The 25,468-nt window shown below is 36.4% G+C and overlaps 1 protein-coding gene across 1 annotated transcript in view; it reads right to left on the bottom strand.

Moving 5' to 3' along the window:
• The window catches only part of GCS2alpha (glucosidase 2 subunit alpha), a 139,492-nt gene extending 114,229 nt beyond the window's left edge, over positions 1–25,263 (bottom strand). Inside the window, exon 1 of the mRNA XM_090376660.1 lies at positions 25,158–25,263. Within this exon, the coding sequence (XP_090232786.1) occupies positions 25,158–25,174 (17 nt within the window). The 5' untranslated portion in view covers positions 25,175–25,263. The remainder of the gene's footprint in view (positions 1–25,157) is intronic.
• Positions 25,264–25,468: the final 205 nt, after the last annotated feature.

A 25,468-nucleotide genomic window follows, 5' to 3' on the forward strand; every position in this document is an offset into this window, starting at 1 on the left:
CTCATCAGTAAATTGCAGTCAGACCATGAACAGAGATCTGGTGCAAGGGCACCATTTTCGTAGTCATTGAAATATGTTAGTTAGACATTGACGTTTCCAATGGCCTCATCGAGTACATTGATTTGAGAGACCACTCAGTGATGAAATATAGGCAAACAAGGGATGAACTGGCCTATTCGTACTGGCCTTCTTGAATTATTAGCAATTGTCTACCAGCTGCCAAAGCTAGTGCCTGCAGTATAAGGAATCAATATTACACAGCTGTCATCTGCAGCACAAAGAACCACTTTGCAGTAATCCAAAGATTGCCAAGTGATGCAGCTCACCTGAGAATACTTGTAGGAACTGGTCATTCCTACTTGCAGGGGAATGATGTAGCCTGAGGATCAACTCATGTAGCAAGAGTCATTCAAGAAAATGTAGGAGCTTTTCACTGCATGGTGGAAATTGTTTTCAATATGATGTTGCATGGATCACATTTTCAGGAAGAAATAGTCACCTCCTAATGAACAGGATGTTAGTTTTCACCTCCACAAGGATGCAGCAAAATAGCTGCGTCCTACTGAAGAAGAGGGAGTTTTACACACGCATCACCTGTGGTTAAATCACTTCTTCCAGTTTGCTCGTGCAGATGAAAGAAATATTCTAAATGTATCCGTTTGAGCACAGAAAACTGGAATGTTCTATGAAAATATTCAATGCAGCACACGGAAATGCAGGGGTCATCGTATTTCATGCTGCTCTTACACAAGAATGCTGTTTTGCTGTGAGCGATAGCTACATTTGTGTATTTTTACAGGATAAGCTACCCACAATTAAATGTACCAGTACCACACATCCTATACTTATCCTGACTGCAAAATTCTCCATTCCAATGACCAGTGGACAACTATTTAGCACATCAAACTAGACCACATTTTTTACACGGGTAGTTTCATCAGCAATGTTCTTACTCCATTTGTAGCAGGACTGTCTTCTCTTGAAACCTGTACTGCAAAATTTCGGAGCGCCAAAGTCTGTCCTTGTCTTCAGTAGAAGGGCTTCACATCTAGAAATCAGTGGTTGTACGTTGGGTGCTCCATCAATCAACAGATCCTCTCATAAATCCTGGTACTCATGGCACCTATACAGAAGATGTACCCAGTCTTCTTTTTCTCCACAAGTACACCATGAATATGCTGAAGTACCTAATTCGATTTTCTAAAGCAGGACCCGTGTCTTGTAATCAGGAACATAGAACAGAGTTTTGGTTGAAACCAACTTCGCATGCCCTTCCCAAAGTGATTAATGCTTGGAAGAAATTTTTTGGTTATTAAACCCTTGATGCAATTGTTCCATCTGTCTTGCCACTGGTAAACAAGAAGAGTCCACAATTGTTTCCCCTCATTATAATCACCATCACAATGAATCTCAATTGATATCTGCTGGTGTGGCTATCTACACCGCAATAGCATAGCAGAGGCATATGATGCAAGAAGGCAAGCTTATAAAAAAAAACACCTTTCTCATTTCACCCACCCATTCACTCCAAATGTTTATCTAATTCTGCCTTTAACTTACTAGAAGCACATTGACTTAAATACTAAGACCAGATCAGGTGAAAGGTGTGCTGTTATCACCTGCAAGGTCTCATTTGATACAGTTCTATAAACCAACCATACTGGGTAGTAACGATATTACCCATTGAATTGCAAATGTCTTCTTGACATTTACCTTTTGCAACACACAATCTAGTCAGACATGCACACCATAGCTCGCAATTGGCAAGTAATACAGTTATAAAATAAATTCAATGCCTTGCACTTTAGCCCCAACTCCTTCCTAGTTACACATCCAATCATACCAACAAATTTATGAATCTTCTCAGCAATGTAACTGATGTGTGAGACAAACCATAACTGCTTGTCAGTTTTAACCCCTAGGTATCTGAATGCCTTCACACACTGCAGACTGACTATTCAACATTGTGGATTTCTCCTAATAAACAGGTGTTCTTTTAACAGTTTTGCTCTTTTATGTTGAAACTACAAGCAAAAGCAGAATAATAAATCAGCTTTATTCTTAGCTGAGGATACAACAGAACCATCAGGTTGCAGCGGAGGTGGAAATAGGCCTGACCCATTGACCCAGTGGTCAGGAGGGAGAGTGCATAGCATGCGTTCCTTGAGTGGACCGGGGTTCAAGCCCGTGACTACTAAATACGATAAATATTTGTATTGACGATTTATTGTAAACTCTGACTTGGTTGTCGTGCCGGAGTATAAACAGAAAAAAAAAAAAAATATATATATATATAGACTGACAGACATTGCAGGTAATAGAGACAAGACTAACTACCATTGGGACAAGAAGCAAGTTTTCTGTCCTTAGCCTACTGAAAATCAAGTCTAAACTGAATAATAATAGTGTTATAGTTACCGCAGGCAGAAAATGAAGCTGAATAAAACTGCAATATGTTACATTTTTATCTTGAACAGTTTAAGCACATTTAATGGAAAACCAAGATTTAAATAAAGGATGAGATTTTAGGGTGGAATGAGGAATAATGGATTTAATTCCTACAAGAATAGTTTCACTTATATCATCCGAGCAAACATTTGGATTGAAAGATTTAAAGCAGTAATCCAACCAGGGCATCACACAGATCATTGCCATCACATTTTACATTCTTGTAATATGAGATCCCCCATTAGAGAAGAGAACATGACCAAGTTGTAACCTGAGGTACTTAAAGGACCAGTAACATTGACTGTGTACTTTGAAGAGTTGTTGGTGAAGAAAAGATCAAGAGATTATGGGTGTGCGGTTAGAACTGTCTGGTAGGTAAATGAAGAGGTTGTGCAAAGTCATTAGTAATTGCAAAAGCCTCAGCATCTTGACTAGCTGAGTATATAAAGCTATAAAACTGAAGCCAGCTGGGTTGTAAATAATAAAATTACCAAGGAATATTACCTCACTGTTAAGAAAATCAGACTAGAGAAAGTTGAGTTTCAAAGAAAATAAGTCAATGTTTTGAGTGATTTGCTGAGTTGGAAGAATGATAAAGGTAACAGATGAATTTGACAGAATATGGTAAAGTGATAGAGTGATTTTAAACCAAAAAAGAGGAGATTCTAGATCAGGAAGTCTGACACCAAATAACAGAGTGAATATATGCACAACTACACCTTTGAAGTGAAAGCAATCGTGGTAAATAATCAGGGAAACTGAGATGAGTGGGTTGAGGCAACTGATAATTGAGATTCTGCCAAATAAAAAAGTGGGGCTTGGCAAATTGAAGGTAGAAATGGAGAACACTGAGATCACACAGGTTTTGGAAATGAAGAAGAGTTTTTGGGCAGGTTAGATCTGTTCTATTTATTTGATTAATAATCGTGATGTATTGAATAAATAAGGTTAAAGCAGTGGGTGAGAAAGAATAAGAATATATGAATTAATGAACTTTTGGATGAGATGTACACAAAGCAAAAGTACACCACCTCCACAACAATGCCGCCTACATGCATGCTAATCAGAACCCATCCAGTCACTAGGTGGCAGAACAGAGGCAGCAAAGTTATACATAGCTGATAAAGATGCCTCCTAGAGCTACTATTAAGTTTGATCTAGTGGACTATCTGGTGGCTGGCTTTCAACAATCCGGTTTAAAGGGATACTGTACCCCTGAAATGTAAGGAATACTGAACCTTGTTGTGATGCCCATCATAACCTCAAAAGACATAATTCATACTGCATGACAGAAGAGGTGGAGGAGTTTCTGTGCTTTGCTGTGGTGAATTAACATGGATTTCATTTCAATTTTCCACTAAACAGAGTGGTGGTATTTCACAAGTGATAAAATGTCACCACCTAGCATTTCCTGTCGACACAGAGGGTCAGCCTTTTCCCAGTGTGATGTGGATACCACACCTCCATCCACACTTTCATTTCACACCTGCGTAGTCACCACCAGTATACTAGATGCAGTATTCCTGACCTTTCGCATGGCGGTATAGCCAGGCTTACTGACGGTTTCACCATCATGAGGGAGCAAATACATTTAATAAATACATCGCATCGTCTAAACTCATTTAAAGAGGAATTGAACAAATTATTAGAAATGATAGGAAATCTGATGAGAAAACGGATGATTATGTTATTTATTTTCTGCCGATGCAGTATAAGTTTACTTCCTTACATCACTTTTCAAATACTAATAACAAATACTGAAATGGCTCTTATTCATCTCAGATGCAATCTAAGAAAAGAAAACAGATGTTTGTCCTACCTAGAACAACAGAGGACAAGCAAAACTATATGTGGCTCTTTGGCACTTGAGCATGGCTGTCAGAGAAATATGAGAGAAAACAGAAGTGTCTTGTACATTTCCAAAAATGTTGTTTAAAAGCAAATTCATGTATATACAAAAATGAATATCTCGAACTTATAAAACTCAAGGGATACTTTAAAAAAAATTCAGTCTCAGTCCTATCCAATTATTAACAAAGATGAGAGCATTACTGGATTTGGGGACCGGATTCCTATGGACTGAAGATGTGTAAACGTACAGTATCCCTATCTCAAAAAGGGTAAACAAAAGGTGACTTGATTAATTCCAGACCTGTTCGCTTAACGCCTATTCCCAGGAAAATAATGGAGTTACTGCTTAAAGAAGTAATGTAGGATCATCTACACAGGAATACAACTATACTGCAGTTACATCGTGGATTTGTTAAGAGATGGTCTTATCTGACCAATCTGATTGGATACCATAATGCAATAACCAAGGAACTGGATGCAAAAATTTATTTTGATATCATATACTTGAATTTCAGGAAGGCTTTTGATACTGTTGCACAAAAAAAGACTGCTGTAAAAACTGGAGAATTGTGACATTAAGGGCAAGTTACTGCTATGGATAAAGGGATGGATGAGTGGGAGAAAACAGAGTGGTTATAAATGGGCACTGCTCTTTGTGGACTAATGTTATTAGTGGAGTTCCCCAGGGTTCATTGCTGGGCCCATTGTTGTTTTCTATATATGGGATGTTAAGAATCAGTAGTGCAAGTCAGTAATTTTTTAAATAACAGCTGTTCATATTTCCCGCCTTCTCTAGGTGTCCATTATATAGTTTGATAGCTAAGTAAGTCAAAGTTACAGTTCTAACCAAGAGACGTCAGCCTTTATTTTGAATAGTTAACAATACGAGCAAAAGGTTTAGAATCATAGTGAAGCAAGTCTGACTTACACCATTCTGTTCCAAAACAGGTTGTGTTTCAAGGTTTGTATTGTTGTAGTACATGTATGTAAAAAATTCTTTCTCGACACTTTTGTTGTATTTGATTGAAGGGTGACAAGAGCGTTAGAAAAAGTAAGGAAGGGAAAGTCAGCAGGAGAAGATTTAAGGGCTAAACATGTAGCAGCACAAAAGATAACTGACGATCAAAAAGTTACTTGAACAAAACAGAGCCAGAACTAGGTAATCCTTCGCGTGGGACAAAAGTGTTATAAGTATCCCCAATTCACAAAGGGTGACACGAGTAATTACAGACCAGTTAGTTTAACTTCTGTTCTGGGTAAAATAATGGAGTCACTGGTTAAAGAGGCATTGCAGGATCATCTAGACAAGACTGCAGCAATAATTCAGATACAGCATGGGTTTGTTAAGGGAAAGTCTTGTCTGACAAATTTGATAGGATATTATGATGTGGTTACAGAGGAACTGGATGCAAAAAATAATTTTGATATCATATATTTGGATTTCAGGAAAGCTTTTGACACTGTTGCGCATGAAAGACTATTGTACAAATTGGAGCAGAATGGTATTAAGGGTAAGTTGATACAATGGATAAAAGGATAGTTGAGTGGGAGAAGACAGAGGGTGGTAATTAATGGGTGCTGCTCTTCATGGACTAATGTTATTAGTGGAGTCCCACAGGGTTCGATGTTGGGTCCTCTGTTGTTTTGTATATTTATCAATGATATTGATGAAAGTATATCAGGCTGTGTCGAAGTTTGCAGATGATACAAAGGTTGGCAGGGTTGTTAATGACAGTAATGGTAGTGTGCTACTGCAACAGGACCTACATAATTTGGGCAGATGGGCTAAGAAGTGGCAACTGAAGTTTAACCTTGACAAATGCAAAGTACTGCATATGAGTAGAAATAACCCCAGAGAAACGTACCAACTGTGTGGTACTACACTTAAGGTGGTAGAAAATGAAAAAGACCTGGGAGTAATTGTGCAGTCAGATATGAAGTTTTCTGAGCAATGCAGACAGGCAGCCAAGGCAGGTCATGGGGTTTTGTCAATGATATATAGGAATTTTGCTAGCAGGGAAAAGGAGGTGATTGTCCCTCTGTATAAGGCAATGGTCAGGCCACGCCTTGAGTACTGCGTTCAGGTCTGAAGGCCTCATTTTAGGAAGGATGTAGATTTGCTTGAGCGTGTACAGAGAAGGGCAACAAGATTGGTGAGGGGAATGGAGGGATCCTCTTACCAAGAGAGGCTTAAGTTTTGCAAATTGCAGTGGCTGGAGACTAGGCACCTGCGCAGTGATCTGATTGAGGTGTATAAGGCCTTGAATGGATTGAGCATTCTGAATTCTGATGGGATCCTTCCACTTGTTCAGATTACAAACCTAAGGGGGCATAAATTCAAATTAAGAAAAGACAGATGTAGAATAGATGTGTGGAAATTTGCCTTTAGTCAGCGGGTGGTTAATTGCTGGAACAAACTTCCACCTGTCGTTGTGGAAGTTGATAGGTTAAATAAATTTAAGGAGGAACTGGACAGGCATTTGGAGAGAATGGTGTGATTTTTTTTTTGGCTGATGCTGCATAAGCTCATACACTTGCTTTCTTGCATCACATGCCACTACTACTACTACTACTACACCCCCTTTATATGGAGGTAGTCAATCTTTCAGTAGCGTAGCTAGGGTCGTCGATGCCCAGATGCAACATGTCTTCCCTTGAGCCTCTGATTCCTTCAGTTTGTGCCACTGAAGCTCACCACTGGGGTGGGTGGGGGGAATTCCCCTCTGTAAACTTTATGAATTTATAAAAATTACTATTGCAACAGTCTATGATTTGCATATCTTTATTAATAAAATAATTTAAATAATACAATGAATATAACAAAACAAAAATATCAAAGAAAAAGAAACTTTCAAATATTCGTTTATCTACAGAGAATTTAATTCTATAAAAATTACAAAGAAAGTATATATATAACTACAAAGAAATTAAAAAACCAGATAGTTTGTATCTAGTATAAAATCACAGAAACAAAATATTGCAAAATACATGTATAGTACGTTTAACATTATAACAAACTAAAAATATGCAACAAAGGTTTATTATTTTAATTGCATTTTTCTCGCTTCGATGGACCTTTCACAAGAAACTACTGTTACAGGCAGAGTAAGAAAAATTCATAGCGCTATTTCTATATTTACATAAGATTCTATTACACAATACTTGTGAATGAATTGGAGAAGTTGTAAAGGGGTTACAGGTTTTATATCCTGATTTTTCAAATATTTGCTGTTTCAAATAACAACCCACCTCTTGTCTTCCAGTCAAGGAAAAACCAAAAAGCTCAGAGGTGAGACGTCACAAAACAGGCCATACTTTATAGAAGTTTGTAATCGGATTTCTGTTATTTGTGAAATTTGTAAAACACTGTTCCTCCCTGATATTTTTTTCCATGATTATAAATCCCGAATTTATCATTTTTTTTTTTCACTCTCACAAAAATTTCTGGATTCATAAGTTAGCACGTACAAAGATAATGCAGTATTTCTTTTAATAAAACTTTTTTATTTTGAACAAAGAACACAAGTTGACCAGAAGCTATTATCGGTGTCTGGAATACGCCTTAATCTTTTGACTAGCTATAGAAAGAAAGCAGTTGACTAGAATAGAACTAGTGCAGCCACCTATCCCACTCGGTATGTGGGATAGGTGGCTGCATACGTCTTACTTTCCACTTACATTGTGGAACAGTAATCCCTTTAAACCCTTAATTTGCACTTTCTAATTGCTTAAATTGCTTAAAGGCCAGAGGTGGAAACAAAACATATAAAGTTGAGTCTCTCGTAATCTGTTCGTTATATGGAAATTTTCTTCATTCTACAGAAACTTTTAAATGATTACCAAAAGGAATTCAAAAAATTCGCTATAAAGAAGTTCGCTAAACACAGGTCTAACTGTAATTCAATCAAAAATGAAGCAATTTTAAAATATATAACTGGTTGGATTCACCTTTAAAATGCTGCATCTGGGGCTGGCAACCTGCTAGCTCCACCCTAGTTCCAGCTCTGCTTAAGAATCACATTAATATTTTCCCAGCATTTCAAAGTCATTACACTTGAAAAGATAATCCAAAGAGGAAGTTCCTTAGCTTTCACTTGGAATGTAAGGAAAATGTGCTTTATTGTGAACGGTGTGACCAAAAAGAGGGTAAACCTCTTAAAGAGTATTACTACAGACATGTCTTCAACATAGAATTTAATTTACATTTTCACATTCCTCAAAAGGATGCTTGCAAGGCCTGTGACAAGTATAAACAGTAGACTGATGTAGAAAAGCTAAGGTGTTTTGGAGAGGCAACATGTTTTCATTTGGCAAAATGCAGAGAAAGCAAGAGGTCAACTAAAGGTGGATGGGGAAAGGGCCCGAGGAAATTCTAACATCTACACAATCACGATAGAAAGCCCTGCCAGTTCCAAAATTGACTGTTTCTGAGGCCTAATATAGGTGCAATATGTACTGCTATAATTTAAGTTGGCATGACGTTGCAAATAACCTTGGCTACATGCACGTTTGGAATGAAACAATTAATGATCAAGGGTGGAATTCAGGATCATTTGGATAGAATTGAAATTCTCAAGAGTACTCAGCATGGTTTTGTAAAGGGAAAATCATGTTTAAATCTGGTTCGCTATTTTGAAAGGATCACTCATGAGCTGGATTTATGGAATAATTTCGACGTTGTTTATTTAGATTTCAGCAAAGCTTTTGACTTAGTCCCACATGAGCGGTTGCTTTATAAGCCGGAACAGGTTGGAATCACTGGGAAAATCCTTAGATGGATAGCAGGAGGCAGAGGGTTTGATAAATGGCTTTCCTCAGATTGGGTTGATGTAAGAAGTGGAGTTCCCCACTTCAGGAAGTTTTATTTTAGCCAGCGAGTTATAAATTACTGGAATAAGTTGCCTACATGGGTGGTAGAGACTGACAGTTTGGGGAAATTCAAAGGTCATCTGGATAGTACCTTCGGGTGAGGGAAACGCATAGGATGATAGGTTTAATTTCCTTTTATTTTATTAATTATTATTTTTATTTTTTTTTTTATCATTGTTTTATTCGGGATTTTTTTTTTTTTTTTTTGCTGGTGCAGCATAAGCCATAGGCTTTCTTGCACCATGCGGCCATTACTAATACTAATTGCATCCAGAGAGGTTCACAAGAGATTGCTTCTTGCCTGACTAAGCATATTAAGTTGAACAAAAAAAAAAAAAAAAAACGTGTGATAATACACAGCAACACATCTCCTTGTTCCAGTCACATAGCTCCCTGAGGATTTGTGGCCACCAACAAATTCTTCCAACCACATCGATCATGTGCTATCACAAAGTGTCATGCCCAGAAGTTCACTGATCCCATCCTTCCACCTAGTTGCAAGCACCTCTTTCCCTCGATTCTTCCTTCCATTATATTCTTCAACAGAAAGTTTTCCCTTCTTACTATAGGTCCAACAAACTTGAGTTTTCTTTTGTTGATGCTATGAAAAAGACAGCAACACATACATTGGCCAAAATCAGAACATCAAGGTTTCCTTATCATTAATGAAACTGACTCAAGAAACTTCAGTTGAATCATAGACCACAAATTCATGGTTTCTGGCCAGTCTTACCTTCCAAATGAATCAGATTGATTAAGCAAGTTGAAAAAAAGATTATCTATGTTCCGGATGGATGGTATGATACTAAAGTCTGACAACAGGTTTATGGTAATATAGATACAACAAGATGACTTTTTGAAAACAGAAGCTCTTGAAAAAGGCATAACAAAAGGGAAGAAGAGTGTTGAAGGTGAAAATGGTTCAAGATACAGTGGCTCCATTATGAAAAGGAAAACCCATTCACAACTTTCTACAAGTGTACATTGGATAAAGACATCACTTTCAGTACCAAACAAGAAAAGTTGTATGATGGCCTTAGAGTGCTGAATTGCTAAAGAAAAAAAGACATGCAATGCCTTCTAAAATACATCCCTCCAATTCACCATGCCTTCTTTAAAGATATTAGAAGCTAAAAAGAAGTTGATAATTTAGGTCCCTCATCTGACTACGAGGAAGAAGATGATGATGCATAAACAGTAGTTTGTTTGTGGTGAGGGTGTTTTATGATTATCAAATTAGTGATGACTTTTTAATTGCTTTTTTTTAACTGAAAAAAAAAAACATTAACAAAAACTAATTTTTTTAAATTTTGCAACCACCTTTTACATTATAATTAAATTCATTATGTTAATCTTAGCTTTTTTATGATCATTCTGCAATTAAGACAATCTTAACTATTTTGACAAATTCCTAATGTGTGTATCACTCGGGTTTTTTAAAATTTTGTTATGGTGTACTTTTTACAGGGAAATAATATAATCTCTTCTATATGAAATCATAATTCTGATAACACAGTCATCTCCTTACAATAATTTAACATTTTAAAATAGGTAAACTACTTCGAAACATAATGGTGTAAGTCAATTATATCAACATTGCAGACCAAAAAATTGATTACAGTATTAACAAAACTTATCAAGCTCGTGTAAATTTTTAGTTTTTTTAACCTCCAGGTGTATCACAATTCATTAAATTAAATTTTTTAAGTTTTTTATGAATGCAAATGCAAAACACCTTGTTCTCAAAACTCAGAATAGACTGACTTACACCACTATGATTCTCAACACCCCATTTATTAATGATACCGATGAAGGTTAGCAGATGATACAAAGGTTGGCATGGTGGTTAACGAGAGTAATGATGGTATGCTACTGCAACAAGATCTAGGAAAATTGGGTCAATGGGCTGAGAAATAGCAGTTGAAATTTAACATTGACAAATGCAATATACTGCATATATGAGTAGCAATAATCTCAGATTAACATACCAACTGTGTGTTACTATTTTCCTCCAAATCTTAAGGGTGAGTTGTTTGAGGAGTTAATTTTTTCTAAAGGTTTAACGGTTTGGAACATTCCGTATTCACCTCCAACTTTTGTTTCTGCTTCCGGACAGTCCAGTGTTGATGTAACTCTTACCAACAGAGCCTTTGGCAGTAACATTCATTCTTGGTCGGTTCAGCCCACGTGGTCCGGTAGTGACCATAATGCCATTGTATTCCACATTAAATTTAACGTTTCCTTGGGCCCTTCCAGACACACAGCTGATTTTCCCAGATATAGAACAGTTAATATAGATTGGTCACTTTTTGATGCAAAATTTTTGGATACTTTTACTCCTACCTGTATTGCTTTTCTGAATTCTCTGGACACTAATTCCCATCTTGAAGAATTTATGAAGTTATTCTCTTTTGTTTGTGACTCTACATTGCAGAAATGTTCTCGTTCCCCTTCTTCCGTCCCTTGGTGGACGTCTGAGCTCTCGAACCTGAGAAAAGCTTTTAGCTCTGCAAGGCGAAAATTTCAAAGGGCTAAGCGTTCACACAGACCCCAGGCGGAAATACAGACTTTTTACGAACAGTATAAAACATCAAGGAGAACTTATTTCAATACTATATATAAATGTAAGAGAAAAGCTTGGGATGATCTAATTTCAAAAAACTTAAATTCTGACCCTTGGGGTTTTGTGTTCAAACTGGTTACTGAGAAGATTCACCCTGGTCTGATCCATTCTTCAATCCTAAAACCAGATCTCACGGAAACTCTTTCTTGGAAGGAATCCATCACTCTCATTTTACAAGAAATAATAAAGGATGATATCACCGTTCCTGAGAGTCCTTTGCAGACTTCCTTAAGATTCAATCATCTTTGTTACTCTGCTTCAAGTGTTGAGGAACCTTTTTCCATTTTTGAAATCGACAACTCCATCAGTTCACTTAATTCGGGCAAATGTCCCGGTCTGGACTTGATGGAGGTGTCCATACTGAAGCGAATCTGGAAGCTTTGCCCGACTTGCATTAGTGACTTATTGAATTCTTGTTTGGCTGGTGGTTGTTTTCCTGATTCTTGGAAGGTAGCAAATTTGAAAATATTATTAAAACATCAAGACAAACCGGCAAATATGGTTACTTCATATAGGCCTATTGCTTTACTTCCTGCTTTAAGCAAAGTACTAGAAAAATTAATCTCACTTCGTTTTCAGATTTATTATAACAATCATTCTCTTTCGGCACGTAATCAATTTGGCTTTCGGAAAGGGTACTCAACGGTGGATGCCATTAATGCCACCCTTGATTTGACAGCTGCCTCTAATAGCAAATATGTCCTTGGTCTCTTTGTAGACTTCAAGGGGGCCTTTGACACCTTATGGTGGCAAAGTGTCCTCGCGAGGTTTCGGGAGGCCGAGGTTTCCATTCCTTTATACAGGTTAATATCAAGTTATTTCTCAAACCGTAACATTGTTGTCTCCTCTGGCTTTGAAGTTGTAAAGAGACAGGTTACTCGTGGCTGCCCCCAGGGCTCTGTTCTGGGACCAATTTGTTGGTCCGTTGTTCTGGATGGGTGGCTCACTCAAAATCTACCATATACACATAAAGTTGCTTACGCCGATGATTTGGTCGTTCTCATCCTTGGTAATTCCAGGTTGGAATTGGAGGAACGTGCCAATGAGGCACTCCTTGATCTTGACTGCTGGTGCCAACTGCATAAGCTCGAGGTCTCAGTCTCAAAGACAAAGCAGATGCTGTTGAAGGGGCGGCTAGCTGTTAACAGACCACCAACCGTAAAACTTAATGATAATTCTATTGGCCTTGTAACTTCTTTCAAATATTTAGGAGTCATGCTGGATAATAAGCTAAATTTCGTCCAGCATGCGAAATACTTGCTAAAGAAAATTAAAATCCTCACTGGCAAAATACTTCATATAGCAAGATGTACTTCTGGTTTAAAATCCAGTGTGCTTCGAACATATTACAGATGCATCTTTATCCCGATTATTGTCTATGCTGCTGGTGCTTGGGGCCGTAAATGTACTACAACTATGGTTGCAAAGTATCTTATACAAGCGCAACGTTTTTTCCTTTTAGCAACATCACGTGCTTGCAGAACCATTTCTACCCCAGCCCTGTTAGTTTTAACTGGGAAATTACCAATTCAATATGAGGTTATTCAAAATTTTCTTATGTTCCATAAAAGTCGAGGTATTCTTGTCCAATTGAACCAGTATTCTAACAATTTGGATCTTACCTATAAGGAGGAATGTAAAAGGTTGACAGCACTCTTTAAAGATTCCTGGCAACAGGATTGGAATCTTAATACAAAAGGAAGAGTAACTTATAGTTTTAAACCTACAGTAGAAATTTTTACTAGGGATAACTTTCCCTGGTTTACGCCAGGTCTATATCTCACCTTTCTTCTTTCTGGGCACGGTAGCATTAATTTTAAGCTTTTTCATTTCGGTCTTGCTAACTCTCCAAACTGTTTGTGTGGTGAATTGGAAACAGTTCCACACATAATATTAGACTGTCCTTTATATGTTGATTTACGGCTTCCTTTTCAATTAATAACAAACGTGTTTGATGTTTCTGAGTTTCCTCTTTTGGTTTCCTCTTTGGAATTGTTTGGGGCTTTTTCAACTTTTGCGGATAAGGTTTTCAAACGTCGGAAAATCTTAATGTCAGATAGTTCTTAGATAACATCGACACCATTAGGAATCTAACTCTTGTGTTTTAGGTATAATAATGCACAGTTTTTGTTTTGCCCTGGTTAGGGTGGAGTCTTTCTTCTTGTACTTCTGTTGTAAATGAGATGTCTTAGCTCGTAGTTAAATGTAAATATGTAACAAAGTTTTAACTCTTCTAGAACTTTTGTATTATATTGTAACTTACAGTTATTACCTGGTTTTGTTTTTGGGTTTTTGAGTCTGTTCTGTGTTTGTTTTCTAGTTTTGTATATATGTATATCTCTTCTGAGAAATTGAGATTTTGTAAATTTCAGCCCCATTCGGGCTGGTGGTTGATTCATTAAGTTAAATGGTAAATGTAATTATTTACTTAAGTGTTGTTCCAATAGTTGCTGAATTTTGTTGTAATAAGTTAATTGGTGTTATTGAATCAAATTTAACTTAACTGTAGTTGAATATACTTACTTATTTTTGCTTTCAATTGGAAGATTTTATATAACAAAATATAAATAATATTTTGTAATAGTAAGAGTTTTAAAGCAATATTTGTTGAAATGTTTTTAATTATTTGCCACTAGTGTTGAGGAAATTCTTTTTTCCTCTTCTGTTTCCTTTTCTAACCTATTTCTTCCGTTTCTTTCTTCTAACTATTTTCCTACTAAGTCCTTCCCATTTATTCTTGATGTTTTGCATCAGTATGAAGTATAGTTGTTCCTGGCTGCCTCCACGTGGCTAGGGACGGGAGTCTGGGGGTAGAAGGAAATTGCTTCTGCCCCCAGACTGCGAAATGCCAGGAGCCGGCACACAACATACAACAGAACACACACTTACACACAGTAACGGGTTCAAACATTTTATTAGTTGTTCTTTCCTTGAAAAGTTTTTTTTTTTTTTTTTTTTTTTTTTCTGCCGGCTCAGCGATATGCTTTTAGAGTACACTGCGGTGTATAGGGGAAACCCTGGATCCCGCCTAACAAACACAAATACTTGAATACTTGTGTGTTACTATGCTCAGGGTAGCGGAAAATTAAAAAAAGGTAGGGGTATTTGTGCAGTCTGATATGGAGTTCTCCGAGCAGTGCAAGCAGGCCGCCAAAACAGCTTGTTAGGTTTTGTCAATGATATACAAGAATTTGGCTAACAGGGATAAGAAGGTAGTTGTAACATTGTATAAGGCTGGATGTAAAGCTCCTGGAAAGGGTACAGAGAAGGTTGTTGTTGTTTGGTTTTTAGGAGCATTAGCAACTAAGGCCATATTGCTCCGGGATATGCAGCGGTCATTCCCTGACCTTTCCGCATCCTCCATATTTGGTGGCTCATGGGCTCGAACCCTGGTCTAATCAAGAAGCATGTGCTACGCACTGCTGCTTCTGCCCACCTGGCTACAGCGGCACCTGTACAGAGAAGGAGGACGATGAGATTGATGAGGGGAAAAAACGGGGTATTCTTACCAAGAAAGGCTTCAGTTCTGCAAACAGTAGCGCCTGGAGCCTAGGCACCTGTGTAGTGATCTGACTGAGATGTTCAAGGTTTTGAATAGATTGAGCAAGCTCAATACTGATGGAATTCTTCCTCTTGCTCAGACTACAAACACAAGGGAGCATAAATTTAAATTGAGGAAGGATGGCTACAGGATAGATGTGTGGAAATTTACTTTCAATCAGTAGGTGGTTGATTGTTAGAAAAATTTCCATCTGTTGTTGTTGTTGTTGTTGTGGAAGTGGGTGGTTTGAATAGATTCAAGAAACTGGACAAATTCTTGGAAAATGTGGATGAGTGAAATGTGTAGGGTTTTTTTTTATTATTATTTTGTTGTTGATGCTTTATAAGTTTGTTTTCTTGCATTATTTGCCACTACTAATACTACTATCTGGGTTTCTTCATAATTTGTCATATCTCAATTTTTAATTCTTTAGAATACTATGAATCTATTTTAACATAACATGCAATTAAATATTTAGGAAGATGTGGAATGGTGGGATAAAATCATTCCTATTAGAAACATAAATCCAGTTCAATTTCCATTCCCCGTACAGATTGTTTCATTTATTTAAAATGAGAAAAAAAAAATTTTAATGAAGAAATATGAAATAACAATACTTATAGATTTATATCATAATTTTACTTAATTAGTGGAATAATACATAAGGTATTATCCCAGTAATGATATTTTAATATGTTATTAAATTTTTACTTCATAACACAAAATGAGAACTTCATAACTTTATCATAATACTCTTCCAGTGGCACTTTTGATTAATTGATGTTTACTTTGTATTAAATAATTTTATTAATAAGTAAATCAACCTTACAGGAAATGGGTACAAGGTTAAATAAAGCCTTGTACACTGATGCCACATGATACACTGGTTGTGATGTGTGTGATTACACACAATTCTGCTGTATGTTCCACTTTTCAGATTTTAAATTATAGTAACCTTAATAATACAGAAATCTTCACACGCTAAATGATATCAGTCAGGAGTGTTGAGAGTCAACATGAGTCACTGGGGTAAACAGCCTCTCTTTCCCCACCAATTCCCCTTTCCAATAATTTATGGCAGTGGCCCTGGGCACATAACTAATCAGTTTGGTTTGGTTTTTATGGCACAAGAACAGCTAAGGTTATAATGCATGTCACAAACTAATCAGTAATCCCACTCCAAAATGTTTCTTATATTAGCCACTTTGCAAGTGGCTAATATTATTTAGCCACTGATAGAGAGCTCCCAGAAGAGTTGCAAATTTTACTTTTAATTAAAAGTTGAAAGTGATGTAATATTTTGCATTACTCCATTAAATGCATACAATTTACACAGTGAAACACATTCTTCAAGCAGTGTTTCCCTTTCTTCTTCCTTTTACTGTTTTATCAATGTTTGTTATTCAAGAGTTTGCTATCAAAATATTTTCATGATATGCTATTTTTATTTGTTACTCAGGATGTTAAATAGAAATATTGAAAAAAAAAAAAAAAAAATTAATTGTGATTTTCAAATGACTGAATTTGAAAAGTATATTTTGTTTTATTTAAGAGTAAAATAATTTATATAAATGAGGCTTTCACATCCTTGATGAGCCTTTTGTGCACACACACAGATTTATTAACTTGGTCATTTCCTCTTACAGAACTTCCTCTGAGAAATATAAAGATAACAACAGTTTTTATATGTTCTTACAAAAGTAACTAGAAAGCATACATACTACAGAAAACAGTTTTACATAATCTTTATGCTACTTTATAAACTGACTATAATGCAATTTCTCACAGAAATCCTATAGTATATAAACAGGAAAGGATAGAAATAAAAATCTTTTTGGGTACTGTATAAATTACTGATATTATTTCTTTACAGTATTATTCATACATTTTCAGACTTTTCTTAGGTGTTGCAACTTTTGTACACTACTGTAAAATACAAAGAGGCATATGAAGTTTCCAAAAACTTCCATCTTAAAAAAACTTAAGTTTCTATATATGAATTTTCCTTATTAAAATATTCTTCAGATCAAAATTATATTAAGCATTTATAAAATGTATTTATAAAAATATAGGGTGTTTTTAAAATCATCTAACTCATGCCAATGCATTATCTCCAGTTATGCTTGCGGGCATGTGTAGACAGGAAGCATAACAACAGAGGGCAGCACATTTCATGCAATTAGTGAGTTAATGACATTCACTTCCAAAATAAGCCTTGGTAAAATAAAGCATCTTATGAGATGCTTTATTGTACAATATTTCAAACTCAATTCCTTTGCAGAAGTTAGGAATACAAACAATAATTCAAAACACACAAATCCACAATATGACAGTTTTGCTTAAAACATGTTATGAGACTCTTTGTATAACCAGCAAATTAACACAGAAAAATGCATTGTGTACTGGAAGCAGTTCCAAAAGAAGTTATAATCTCTAATGGACTCTGACCACCAAGGTCATCAGACCTTATCTCTCCTGATTTTTCCTGTGAGAATTTCTTAAAGATCGGGCAGTTGTGAACAATCCACATACAGTTGAAGAAATGAACACCATCACTATTGTCAACACATCCCAGTGATTGTTTCAGTCTTTGAGTTTAAGACCGTTTAGCACAAAATGGTAGACAACTTCAACTTCTCTTACAATGCACCATGAACTTATACAACAGGTCTATGTGTCAATCAAATTATATGTTGTTTCTACGTTGTTTCCAGTTCCTAGGCGTGTAAATGAAAATATATGCAATTGTACGAGTCTGGCAACTACAAAAATGCCTTATACAAAAAGAAAAGATTTTTCCAAAGAGATTAACTATCACTGAATTTTTGTAGTGTCATCAAACACTCCTTGTTAAATGAATTATTCGGAAACCCCTTATAATCATTATGTATATTTTCCACAATTTTTAGCCCCACAAACACTATTGTGTATTTCTGGAATGAATAAACCAGCAAGTGACAAGTGAAGATAAGATAGCAGAACAAAGTGAAAAAGTTTCAAATGATGAGAAGTACAATAAAACTTTGAACATTACGCTGGCCAACATGATTTTTTACCTCCACTAATATATCAGCTGTTTTCAGTCAATTTTTATGCACTGATTCAAAAATCGTCACATCACGTCACATCACAATTTCTACGTATACAGGTTTTTGCTCTTATCCATTATACATATATCTTACCACAATTTAGGGAAGTAGATATGACACCGATATGCACATTAATGTTTGCATGTGCAAACATTAAGATGGCAGTAAAGTAGCAGAACTAATGGCAAATGATGCAAGCTTATGTAGTACTGGCCAAAAAAAAAAAAACAGTTCACCCATCAGTACCCTCCAAGAATTTGTCTAGTTCTCCCTTGAATTTATTCAACCCATTCACTTCCACAATAGATGGAAGCCTGTTCCAACAAACAACCACCCACCGATTGAAAGCAAACTTCCATATATCTATCCTGCACCTATCCTTCCTCAAGCCCCAGGGGCTCACATCTGGTGAGTATGGGCTTGGCACACCCAGGGTCCCGAGCGGATATCATCATTCTTCTCTTTCTTGATGATTCCCTTCTTCTGACACTCTCTCTCTCTCTCAGGGTAACTCAGAAATTTTTTTTAGTTAGTGCAGCATAAGCCTCAGGCTTCCTTGCACTATATGGCTAGTAAACTTGAATTTATGCCTCCTCGTGTGAGTCTCAGCAAGTGGAAGAATATCATTAGCTTATTCAATCCATTCAAGGTTTTAAGCAACTCAATCAGATCTCACCGCAGGTGCCTACTCTTGAGACGCTGCAATTTGCAGAACTGAAGCCTTTCTAGGTAAGAGCACCCTTTTGTTCCCTTCACCGATCTAATTACCTGTCTCTGCACCCATTCCAGCAGATCTATATCCTTCCTAAAGTGAGGCTTCCAGACCTGCATACAGTACCCAAGATGCAGCCTAACCATGGCCTTATACAAAGGGATAATTACATTCTTATCCCTGCTAGAAAAGTTTCTATATATAGCTGACAAAACCCCATGAGCTGTCCTGACAGCACGTCTGCATTGCTCAGAGAATTTCATGTCTGACTGCTCAATTACCCCAGGTCTTTTTCATTCTCTACTATCCTGAGTGTAGTATCACACAGTTTATAAGGAACTCTGGGGTTAATGCTACCCATGTGCAGTACCTCGTATTTGTCAACGTTAAACTTCAGATGCCATTTATTGGCCCATCAACCCAATTTTCCTAGATCTTGATGCAGTAACTCACCCTGATGACTGCCATTAACCACCCTGCCAACCTTTGTTATCATCTGCAAACTTACACATTAAGCCTGATATACCTTCATCAATATCACTGATAAACATTGAAAACAACAATGGACCCAGCACTGAATCCTTGAGAACTTAACATTAGTCCATATAGAGCAGTGCCCATTAATAACTACTCTGTCTTCTTTCATTTAACCATCCCTTTATCCATAGAAGTAACTTGCCCTTAATGCCACATTGCTCCAGCAGTCTTATGTGCAACAGTATCAAAAACCTTCCTGAAATCCAATTATATGATATCAAAGTTATTTTTTTGCATCCAGTTCCTTGGTCACTGCATCATAATAATCTATCAGATTGGGTAGGCAAGACTGCCCCTTAACAAATCCATGCTGTGATTGCAATATAATTGCATGCCAGGGGGGGGAAGGTTAACATGTTCAACCTTATCTGTCTGTCTCCCACCAATCTCAATAACAGACAGTTGTAATGTGAGCAAACTGTACATGTACAAAGGCAGTTGTACACTTACAGTTTATCTGCATATCTATTGCATACTGTTTCTCCTATGTTTTGCTTAGCATTGTGTTGTTAAAATGTTTAAGCAGAAGCAAAGTTGTGTGTTGAGAGATCACAACAAAAACTCAAAGGAAGAAAATCTACAGTATTAATAAAAATGTATATTCTTTGTACTTTGGTGACCAGGAAAAACTTAGGCTCCACATGTGCTGTTTTACCTGCACCACAAATCTGAGGATGTAGCTAACTGGGAAAGTTAAAAGTATGCCTTTTGCTGTTCCTGTGGTGGGGCAAGAACCACACAACTACACTGATGATTGCTACTTTTGTGTAGTAAAAAAAAAAAAAAGAAGAAAGCACAGTATCAAATATGCTATTATCTGCAATAAGGTTTTCCATATAATGAAGACTGCCAATATCAGATAACCCAAAATCATGGGATAAGGAAACAGTGATGAATATAACAAGGATTCTTATGTTGTAAACTTTGCTGGACCATTCACTTCAACGACTCTAGACTATCAACCAAAAAATTAAAAAAATAACACACCACATTTATTTGAGCAAGAAGAGTTGAATGACAGTTCATGAGTTAAACTTATCTAAAAAGCAAAGAGAACTCCTTAGTTCTAGGTTATAACAGTGGAAATTACTTGAAGCAGAACTATAATTACAGTATATCAAAAACATCAACGATATTTAAAAATATTTCATTATGGAAAACAGTACTTCTGTAGAGGCATCAGCAATCTTCTAAACAAACTGGGCTCTGAAAGCAATCCTAATGAATGGCATACATTTATTGATGCCTCAAAATAAAATATAAAAGTAGTTCTGCTGCAGTTTCCATCAGTTCCTCTACTCAGTGCTGTTGGCTTGAAAGAAACATCCATGTACCATGACTTTTGAATGCCTGTGGTAATCTTAAGGTAAATAGATTACTCACTGGTCTACAGGAAGGTTTCACAAAATACTATTATTTTAGACAACTGTGCAACAGAAAAACATTACACTATGCAGCAATGAGAAAAGAGGGAGGAATTTTTACTAGTGAGAAGTAATAAAATATGTTCCACTAGTTGAACCAAAAAATATTCTACTTCCACCTTTACATATGAAGTTTGAATTAATGAAGGATTCTGTTAAGCCTCTGGATAAAGAAGGAAGTGGATCCAGCTACCTAAGGAAAATGTTCTCAATTTAACAGATGCAAAACTGAAAGAAAGAATTTTCATTGGGCCTCAGATAAATAAATGCCTCAAAAATGAGTATTTGAAACAAAGCTACAGGATATACTGAAGTAGCAGCTTGGTAATTGTTAAAGCATAAATTTCTTGGAAGAAAGAAAGAATAAGATACATTAAGGGCTTATGCCTCAGACTGCAAGAAAATTAGACTACTTACAAGTTAGTGCAAATGCATCATATTAGTACACTGCTAAACTCTGAATCATATTGTGAATACCTTCACAATGATTTGCCATGATATTAAAATAAATAAATAAATTTTCTGTTTATACTCCGGGACGACCAAACGGTCAGAGGAGTTCACAAGATAGACAGAATACAAGAAACAGCACCGTATTCAGTAGTCACGGGCTTGAACCCCGGGTCACTCAAAACACGTGTACTTATGCACTACTTTGAATAAGTAACGCTTCACCAAAAGGAAAACACCGTTGTTACTTATTCTCAGCAGATACCACCACCCAGATGGCACCGTTTCAGGGCTATTTTGTATATGTGTGGGATAATAACTCTACTATCCACCTGTCCCTATTAGACTTAACAAAGCAAAAAAGTAGAGGGAAAGTAATAGTAGGAGTGGAAGCGGAAAAGAAATGGTGTAGAAGAATGAAAGGGACAGTAACTCCAACTCAAACTCCTCAAATAGGCAACCTTCCCCAGTGGGGAAGACTGTTGTTACCTATTTTTGGAAACTCCGAGCATCATCAGGCTCCCCCCCACGGTGACTATTTCAGGGCTATTTGGCCCTTCTTCGGTGGGTGGGTAGGTAGGTAGGTACCCTAGTGATGTAATGATGGCAAAACAGTTATGAAGTATAACTCCACAATATGAGAGATGCCTGATGGTGTATAAGATGAATTAAGGGCTTATGCCTTAGGCTGCAAGAGAATTAGACTACGCACAAGTTAGTGCAAATGCATCATATTAGTACACAGCTAAACTCTGAATTAGCAAATTTTTGCAAAGGTGGCATCGTTTAAGTTATTTGGCCCTTCTCCGGTAAGTGGTACCTATTTTTCTCCTGGAAACTTGGGTTTTTCGTCCAGCAAACCGACCAAAGAACACAATTTACACACAGACATAGTGCAGTATGGCCTAAGTTGCTGATTCATCTAAAAATCCTACAACAACCAATGACTGACAAATAATAACAGCTATTTAATATTTTTCAGATTTCAGTATAATTTTGTTTCAATTATGAATTATATTTGTTTACTGATCCCTTTCAGTTACATTATTGAAGCTAGTAATGGATGTGGATTGAATGTTTGGAATTATTTCAAAAAAGGAAAAACAATAAAAAGAAAGCTATATATAAAAATGATTATAAGTTATAATTAACTATAAAATCTCATCAACAAGTGGCTTGCATTGATGTTTCGAGCTTGTACACAAAAGCAAAAATTACTGAAGTATTTCAAACAAAAAATTAAATTACAACCCAAAATCTTTAATTTTAAAATATGTATGCAGGTAATGTTATTGGCATCTTGCTGCTTTGGACAGCATATCCACCAAGAAATAATAAGTAATTTTATCATTTTATTTTTCCTCACAGGACAACAACATGCTATACCATAAAAGTGGAGCAATATCAATGATTCATCAATATTAGAATATTATAACACAGATCCCAAAAATAATATAATTAAAACAAAAACTTAGCCTCACATTGAATGAGTGGACATACATTGCTAATAAATGTTAGCTATGCATATAAATGAGAGCATGAAACCTGATTACTGATTAATATCAAAAGAAAATTTCCAGCTGAATCAGTAGTGGTACTTGTACAAGAAAAGCATTAAAAAACCTGGTCTAAATTATTTTGCCAGCAATCTTAGAGCTTCCATAACTGCAAAGATCAAAAGATCATCCGGGGCAGTTCATCAATTATGTTACAACTGTGGGATATATTTAGTAGCAGTATTACTAGTGGAAAATGGTGCAAGAAAATAATAACCAAAGTGTTATAATAATACAGAAAAGAACTGCAATAGTCAGAGTGAATATGATGACGACGATGGAGTCTGCTCTAAATCTGATGATGATTCTGATAATATTGTGCATTTTTGAGACACTAAAAAGGGTAAACTCAGCCATTATCAACCCACTGCAGGATGGAAGCCTCCTCAACAATTCATGCTGAGGGACATGGACCATAATCTACTACGCTGGTCAAGTGCGGGTTGGCAGATCGACCGTATTTAGCAGTCAGGGGCTTGAACCCCTGGTCTACTCAAAGAGCGTGTGCCACTGCACTCCCGCTCCTGACCACTCGGCTACGGAGGCCCTTAAAACTTGAAAATGTTCCAGTATCAAACAGTGAGATCAAATTTGAAAAATGAACTCAGTATAACTCAAAATTTCATCAAATTATTTAAAAAAATCACCAGAATAAAAATCTGATTTTATAAATTTCATGCTAATTTACATTACATTCAAAAAGCATCTTATTCCTAGCTGTAAGTGTAGCATTAAGGCAAGTTACTGATGGGGATAAAGGAATGATTAGTTGAGTGGGAGAAGACAGCATAGTTATCAAGGGGCACTACTCTTCTTAAACTAACATTATTAGTGAAGAGCCCAGGATTTTGTGCTGGGCCCATTTGTTGTTTGAAATCAGCACACAAAACTGGGTTAGAAATGTTTACAAATGGAAAAAAAAAATCATTTTGTTGCCAGTTGTAATATAACCACCCAGGGCCATGCCGAGCCATTTTAGTACCTGAGGCGAGAATGAAAAATTGCACCCTACTGTTAATCATGGCAATGTTGGCAATTATTTAATCTTTCATTTGGCACTCCTTCAGCTTTTAATTTGAGGCAAGAGCCTCATTCACCACACCCTCAACGTGGCTCTGTAACCACCCATCATAATGAAAAGTTCTATGAATGACACCATCCCACAATTGCTCTTTTTCTTCTTTTTTTTTAACTTGGTATGCCAATCTAGCATTCACGCTTGTGGCAACACAACTCACCAACAGAATCAACATTATGGCACAGGCTATGAAGAAAAATTCTCCTTAAACTATAACAATTACTGTATTTATATTTATTTTTTAAGCCACTGTTTCTATAAATGAAACTGTGATCACTGTTCCGGTATACATATTGAAGTCTGGTCTTCTTATACATCGTTTCGATTTATACTAAGTACACAACTTAGAAATTTAAGTTCCTACAGAACAGATACAAAAAATCAGCTGTGAGGGGACTTGGCTTCTTCGCATTCATGTGAATGCCAGAGTTTTACTATTTGAAAGGGTATTGTCAGTAACGTCTAAATCACTTCTCTATGGATTTAAAGTAACCAAATCTCTTACAAATGAAACATTGCAAGCAGGTATATGGTGATGATTCTCCAACGGAAAACGTTCTCAGCCGGCATATGAAACTGCGTTAACAAAAATGCGCCAATCAAAACAAAAAACGTAAAATTTCCTGTCCCTTTGTTTACAGGTTTTATATCGAATTCATATCACGCATAAATGAAGGCTTATACTTTTTTCAGGTAAAGGTTTATTCTAAAAGACACTGCGATTAAATATAATTCGTTCTTCCCATAAACACGACTGCCATCAATATTAATTAACGAAAATTAAATTTTTACAACTCGAGTAGTAAAACAGCGTGTATATTTACATCGCGTAAATATAATTCTGCTATCTCTAGATTCATAAAAAATGCAGTTAAAATGTTAATAACATCGTGAAATTCCATACTGCAAAAGTGCGCAAAAAATGAAACTGAATGGCTAATTGTACGTTTACATCTTAACTTTTCTCGCAGTAACTCACCTGACACACGTGGCCATTTTTCCGGCATAGAATCCAGATCAACTGTAATCACGTGATTGGCGAGCCTGCCCTCTATGCGTTTAACTTTTTTTTTTTTGTTCGATACCTTGAACCGCGTTATAAACAGCTTCACATGGAAACGCAGCACTTATTTTTCAACGTTAATGACATGCCTGCTGCAAGCGCCACCCGGTGACGGGTAACTCAATCTTCGAATCTGTTTTCTTGCCTTATTCAGACAAACAGCTTCAATTAAAAAAAAAAAAAAAAAGTCAATAAGAAATTTATTGCTATTATTGTTATATATATAT

Source organism: Mastigoproctus giganteus, chromosome 6 (genome assembly GCF_048544385.1).
Source record: "Mastigoproctus giganteus isolate SK-2022 chromosome 6, ASM4854438v1, whole genome shotgun sequence".
Classification (NCBI taxonomy): domain Eukaryota; kingdom Metazoa; phylum Arthropoda; class Arachnida; order Uropygi; family Thelyphonidae; genus Mastigoproctus; species Mastigoproctus giganteus.